We start from the raw sequence: 6,979 nt of genomic DNA, 5'->3' as shown, positions 1-6,979 counted from the left end.
TGCCTCCACCAACCCAATACTATTTTTATTTTATTTTACTAGGCAAGTCAGTTAAGAACAAATTCTTATTTTCAATGATGGCCAAGGAACAGTGGGTTAACTGCCTGTTCAGGGGCAGAACGACAGATATGTACCTTGTCAGCTCGGGGATTTGAACTTGCAACCTTTCGGTTACTAGTCCAACACTCTAACCACTAGGCTACCCTGTCGTGGGAAGTAGTGAACGATTGAACATTTGAGGAAAAGGAGTTATTCTAGGGATACACCCAAATCAATCAGAGTTGTAGACTAAATTAATCAAATATTTAGTTTAATAATTAACTATGATTAATATTTCTTGTGTCCAACAGGACAAAGCTATTCCGTTCCCCTCCACCTTCCTGGAGTCCCCAGGTCAAAAGTCTCCCGGGACCGCTTTACTGCTGGGTCTGGTTGACTGCAGGAAAACACCGGGGCAGAGTGGAACTGAGAGAGGAGAAGAAGAGAAGGAAGAGGGAGATTTGATTTCATTAAGTAAGAACCATGGTGTGTAGATTAGACTACAGTGCTTCTGAAATGATAGCGGAGGTGCATAAAGATGGCTGCCTGCATTACTTACCACAAATTATTCCTTTTGCTGAGTTCACTGTATTCTACTTTGCTGTCCTTTACTAGTGGTATGGTCATTAGCACAGTAAACATGATCCCAATTTTAGCTTCAAGATGTCGGCAATTTGAAAAACCAAAAAAGTAGATTGTTCAATGTTCCAATAAATCAACACAATGTCGCTCACCGTAGTTTCAGAACTCAGTGGATAGTGCTAAAACAATGACGTCATATCAGAATCCTGCCATCTTTATGCACTTTAGTCATTCATTTAATAATTATATATTGATGAAAATATCGGTCATTCCACCGATATTTAAGTGTACCTTGGTCCAAAAATATTTTTCACCTAATTTTAAACATTCTGTCATGTACATCTAAATACATGTATTTTCTTCTATCTCAAAACATTGAATTAAAATATGACTATACCAAGTGCCTATGTGCCAAATAAAGTAACATGCTGACCACACTGCTCGCGTCACATGCACATAAATGGTCAAGTTCATCAAGTTTGCGGACGACACAACAGTGGTAGGCTTGATTACCAACAACGACGAGACGGCCTACAGGGAGGAGGTGAGGGCCCTCGGAGTGTGGTGTCAGGAAAATAACCTCACACTCAACGTCAACAAAACTAAGGAGATGATTGTGGACTTCAGGAAACAGCAGCGGGAGCAGCCCCCTATCCACATCGATGGAACAGTAGTAGAGAAGGTAGCAAGTTAAGTTCCTCGGCATACACATCACAGACAAACTGAATTGGTCCACCCACACAGACAGCATCGTGAAGAAGGCGCAGCAGCGCCTCTTCAACCTCAGGAGGCTGAAGAAATTCGGCTTGTCACCAAAAGCACTCACAAACTTCTACAGATGCACAATCGAGAGCATCCTGGCGGGCTGTATCACCGCCTGGTACGGCAACTGCTCCGCCCACAACCGTAAGGCTCTCCAGAGGGTAGTGAGGTCTGCACAACGCATCACCGGGGGCAAACTACCTGCCCTCCAGGACACCTACACCACCCGATGTTACAGGAAGGCCATAAAGATCATCAAGGACAACAACCACCCGAGCCACTGCCTGTTCACCCTGCTATCATCCAGAAGGCGAGGTCAGTACAGGTGCATCAAAGCTGGGACCGAGAGACTGAAAAACAGCTTCTATCTCAAGGCCATCAGACTGTTAAACAGCCACCACTAACATTGAGTGGCTGCTGCCAACACACTGACTCAACTCCAGCCACTTTAATAATGGGAATTGATGGGAAATGATGTAAAATATATCACTAGCCACTTTAAACCATGCTACCTAATATAATGTTTACATACCCTACATTATTCATCTCATATGTATATGTATATACTGTTCTCTATATCATCTACTGCATCTTTATGTAATACATGTATCACTAGCCACTAACTATGCCACTTTGTTTACATACTCATCTCATATGTATATACTGTACTCGATACCATCTACTGTATCTTGCCTATGCCGCTCTGTACCATCACTCATTCATATATCTTTATGTACATATTCTTTATCCCCCAACACTTGTGTGTATAAGACAGTAGTTTTGGAATTGTTAGTTAGATTACTTGTAGGTTATTACTGCATTGTCGGAACTAGAAGCACAAGCATTTCGCTACACTCGCATTAACATCTGCTAACCATGTGTATGTGACAAATAAAATTTGATTTGAATTCCGATGGGCCACAGGTTTACATACACTAAGTTGACTGTGCCTTTAAACAGCTTGGAAAATTCCAGAAAATTATGTCATGGCTTTAGAAGCTTCTGATAGGCTAATTGACATAATTTGAGTAAATTGGAGGTGTACCTGTGGATGTATTTCAAGGCTTACTTTCAAACTCTGTGCCTCTTTGCTTGACGTCATCGGGGGGGAAAAAGAAATCCGCCAAGATCTCAAAGAAAATTGTAGACCTCCACGAGTCTGGTTCATCCTTGGGAGCAATTTCCAAACGTCTGAAGGTACCACGTTCATCTGTACAAACAATAGTATGTAAGTATAAACACCATGGAACCATGCAGCCGTCATACCGCTGAGGAAGGAGACACATTCTGTCTCCTAGAGATGAACGTACTTTGGAGCGAAAAGTGCAAATAAATCTCAGAACAACAGCAAAGGACCCTGTGAAGATGCTGGAGGAAACAGGTACTAAGTATCTATATCCACAGTGAAACGAGTCCTATATCAACATAACCGCTCAGCAAGGAAGAAGCCACTGCTGCAAAACAGCATAAAAAAAATCCAGACTCTGGGGACAAAGGTTGTACTTTTTGGAGAAATGTCCTCTGGTCTGAGGAAACAAAAATAGAACTGTTTGGCCATGGTGACCATCTTATGTTTGGAGTAAAAAAGGGGGGAGGCTTGCAAGCCGAAGAACACCATCCCAATTGTGAAGCTCTGGGGTGGCAGCATCTTGTTATGGGGTGCTTTGCTGCAGGAGGGACTGGTGCACTTCACAAAATTGATGGCATCATGAGAAAGGAAAATTATGTGGATATATTGAAGCAAGACATCAGTTAAGTTAAAGCTTGGTCGGAAATGGGTCTTCCAAATGGACAATGACCCCAAGCATACTTCCAAAGTTTTGGCAAAATGGCTTAAGGACAACAAAGTCAAGGTATTGGAGTGGCCAACACAAAGCCCTGACCTCAATCTTATTGAACATTTGTGGGCAGAACTAGGAAAAAGCATGTGTGAGCAAGGAGGACTACAAATCTGAGTTCACCCAACTTGTTGTGGGAAGCTTGTGGAAGGCTACCCAAAATGTTAAACAATTTAAAGGCAATGCTACCAAATACGAATTGAGTGTATGTATACTTCTGACAATGTGATGAAAGAAATTAAAGCTGAAATAAGTCATTCTCTCTACTATTATTCTGACATTTCACATTCTTAAAATAAAGTGGTGATCCTAACTGATCTAAGACAGGGAATTTCTACTTGGATTAAATGTCAGGAATTGTGAAAAACAGAGTTTAAATGTGTTTGGGTAAGGTGTATGTAAACTTCAGACTTCAACTGTATTTAGTTATACGCAAAACAACTGTTGACATGATTATTGTTTGAATCCCCACCAACCATTTCCCACATTCTTTATGGGAGAAATATTGTTTCATTATCCACTTTTGGATGTTGGCGTTTTGGCGGCAAATTCTCTCTCTACACACAAAGGATTTTTGACTTCTCGATACTGCCGCGCACGAGAGAGAGTTTATGACCGGTCGTTAAAGTCCTTCCTCTCGGGGGGGGGGGCACTCTGATCATCAACCGGGAGGGAAAGTCATGACAGCAGTGAGTTAGGGAAACTGAAAGTATGAATCTTAGAAATAGTTTTCACATAATTTCATGTCTGAATTTCAGAGTCAAATATGCTAATCAAATAACAACTAACATGGTTCTCACTCAATTTAATGCATTTATCAAAGTCCCATTGGTTAACCTGCTATTCATTCACTTTGTTTCACAGCGGACAGCCCTAACCGTTGCTCTCTCAGTGGGAGGGGCTTATCATCTGGGGAGCCTCAACATCAACATGATGCTGACAAGACGTCTCTCCAGAAGAGTCTCTCCAGATCAGAACATCTTAGTAAACACCAGCAGAAACTTACAGGGAAGAAACCACACCACCGCTGTTCTGACTGTGGGAAGAGTTTTGCTAAACAGACAGAATTGATAATTCACCAGCGGCTTCACACTGGAGAGAGGCCTTATAGCTGTGATCAGTGTGGGAAGAGCTTTAATCAATCAGGACACCTGACTACACACCAGCGCATACACACAGGAGAGAAGCCTTATAGCTGTGATTGGTGTGGGAAGGGCTTCAATCAATCAGGAGCACTGACTACACATCAACGCATACACACTGGAGAGAAGCCTTATAGCTGTTATCATTGTGGGAAGAGCTTCAGGATGTCAGGAGATCTGACTGCACACCAGCACATACACACAGGACAGAAGCCTTATAGCTGTGATCAGTGTGGGAAGAACTTCAATCGTTCAGGACAACTGACTACACACCAGCGAATACACACAGGAGAGAGGCCTTATGGCTGTGTTCAGTGTGGGAAGAGCTTCAATCGTTCAGGACACCTGACTACACACCAGCGCATACACACAGGAGAGAAGCCTTATAGCTGTGATCAGTGTGGGAAGAGCTTCAATCATTCAGGATCCCTAATTACACACCAGCGCATACACACAGGAGAGAAGCCTTATAGCTGTGATCAGTGTGGGAAGAGCTTCATTCTTTCAGGATCTCTAATTACACACCAGCGCATACACACAGGAGAGAGGCCTTATGGCTGTGATCAGTGTGGGAAAAGCTTCAATCATTCAGGACACCTGACTACACACCAACGCATACACACAGGAGAGAGGCCTTATAGCTGTGATCAGTGTGGGAAGAGCTTTAATCATTCAGGAACCCTGAGCGAACACCAACGCACACACACAGGAGAGAAGCCTTATAGCTGTGATCAGTGTGGGAAGAGCTTCAATCAATCAGGACACCTGACTATACACCAACGCTTACACACAGGAGAGAAGCCTTATAGCTGTGATCAGTGTGGGAAGAGTTTCAATCAATCAGGAGACCTAACAGCACACCAGCGCATACACACAGGCGAGAAGCCTTACAGCTGTGATCAATGTGGGAAGAGCTTCAATCGTTCAGGAAACCTGACTGCACACCAGCGCATACACACAGGAGAGAAGCCTTATAGCTGTGATCAGTGTGGGAAGAGTTTCAATCATTCAGGAGCCCTGATTACACACCAGCGCATACACACAGGAGAGAAGCCTTATAGCTGTGATCAGTGTGGGAAGAGCTTCAATCGTTCAGGATACCTGACTATACACCAGCGCATACACACAGGCGAGAAACCTTATAACTGTGATCAGTGTGGGAAGAGCTTCAGGAATTTAGGACACCTGACTATACACCAGCGCATACACACAGGAGAGAGGCCTTATAGCTGTGATCAATGTGGAAAGAGTTTTGCTCGAGATTTCACCCTGACCAAACACCATCTCACACACACTGGAGAGAAACCTTATAGCTGTGATCAGTGTGGGAAGAGTTTCAGGACGTCAGAACACCTGACTAAACACCAACGCATACACACAGGAGAGAAACCTTATAGCTGTGATCAGTGTGAGAAGAGTTTTTCTCAAGATTCCAGCCTGACTACACACCAGCTCACACACACTGGAGAGAAACCTTACTCTTGTCTATGTGGAAAGAGCTTTGCTTATTCAGGGTCATTGAAAAAACACCAGAAAGCTCAAACATGTTTTCTTTCATCTCCCTCCTCTACAGCACCGGTTCCAGATCCCTAAATACAGTTTCAATAGAAAACATATTGTGAAGAGTCATCCATCTCCCATTCTCTAACAGTTTACTAAGTCTGATTACCATGGTAACCTGTAGATAATATGCAGCTCTGGATCCATATGTCTCGGAGTAGGAGTGGTGTGTGGTGGGGTGGGGGTGTTCAGAGCTATATCTTGTTTAATTAATTCCTATTATCCATTAAATAACTTTTATGTAGAATAATATTTCAACAATACCAGGTGTGTATTCATGTGTGGGGGAAATGTTGTCTGAAGAGAAATTGTTCATCTTGTCTTATACAATCATTGGTTCCTGTAGATGCTGGGTAGATATGTGAGGGGGAGATGGTCATGAACCCTCAGACCTTTTGGCAGAATGACCAGAAGAGGTTGTGTAAGTTAAGATAGATGACGCCAGTCACATGCATGAACCAAATGTTAATGATGAATTCATGATGAATAATGTAAATCATGCAAATATAACTTGTCTGTGTAAGCAGTATATAAGAGAATTAACGGGACTCCCCCGAAAGAGCTCCTGACCGATGTGTACTCTGGTGCATTATGTTTGTTGCAATCTCTCCAGCTTGCTGATATAAAATAATTATTCATTAAAGTTTGACTGAGTTCTTGGTAGTAATTTCCACGATACATGTATTCAATACAAAAACACATTAAATCCTTTATCTTTTGGGAAGGAGATGTCGCACAGCATGAGGACTATGGTCACACCATTCATGTGTGGGGTTGCTTCTCAGCCAAGGGAGTGGACTCACTCACAGTTTTGCCTAAGAACACAGCCATGAGTAAAGAATGGTACCAACACATCCTCCGAGAGCAACTTCTCCCAACCATCCAGGGAACGGTTTGGTGACGAACAATGCCTTTTCCAGCATGATCCTGGAGCACCTTGCCTTAAGGCAAAGTGGCTCGGGGAACAAAACATCGATATTTTGGGTCCATGGCCAGGAAACTCCCCAGACCTTAATCCCATTGAGAACGTGTGGTCAATCCTCAAGAGGCGGGTGG

At 43.0% G+C, this 6,979-nt stretch overlaps 1 protein-coding gene across 2 annotated transcripts; it reads left to right on the top strand.

The window, feature by feature from the left end:
- The first annotated feature begins 20 nt into the window (after positions 1-20).
- Positions 21-6,577, top strand: LOC118375021 (zinc finger protein 271-like). 2 transcript variants are annotated; one of them, XM_052517819.1, is made up of 2 exons: positions 21-525; positions 4,086-6,577. In XM_052517819.1, exons 1-2 carry the CDS (start codon positions 324-326, stop codon positions 5,954-5,956), a joined length of 2,073 nt encoding a protein of 690 aa, XP_052373779.1. In that variant the 5' UTR covers positions 21-323; the 3' UTR covers positions 5,957-6,577. The 2 variants fall into 2 exon arrangements, with proteins under 2 accessions (XP_052373779.1, XP_052373780.1); XM_052517820.1 differs by having other exon boundaries at positions 22-513.
- Positions 6,578-6,979: the final 402 nt, after the last annotated feature.

This window comes from Oncorhynchus keta, unplaced genomic scaffold, assembly GCF_023373465.1.
Source record: "Oncorhynchus keta strain PuntledgeMale-10-30-2019 unplaced genomic scaffold, Oket_V2 Un_scaffold_984_pilon_pilon, whole genome shotgun sequence".
NCBI classification, from domain to species: domain Eukaryota; kingdom Metazoa; phylum Chordata; class Actinopteri; order Salmoniformes; family Salmonidae; genus Oncorhynchus; species Oncorhynchus keta.
Note: the sequence above shows the minus strand (reverse complement) of the source record. Positions and strands in the feature narration are given on the sequence as shown.

Coding starts and splice junctions, on each gene's coding strand:
- LOC118375021 (XM_052517819.1), top strand. CDS start 324: ATGATTAATATTTCTTGTGTCCAACAGGACAAAGCTATTCCGTTCCCC. Junction 526..4,085: donor TTCATTAAGTAAGAACCATG/GTGTGTAGATTA, acceptor TTTGTTTCACAG/CGGACAGCCCTAACCGTTGC.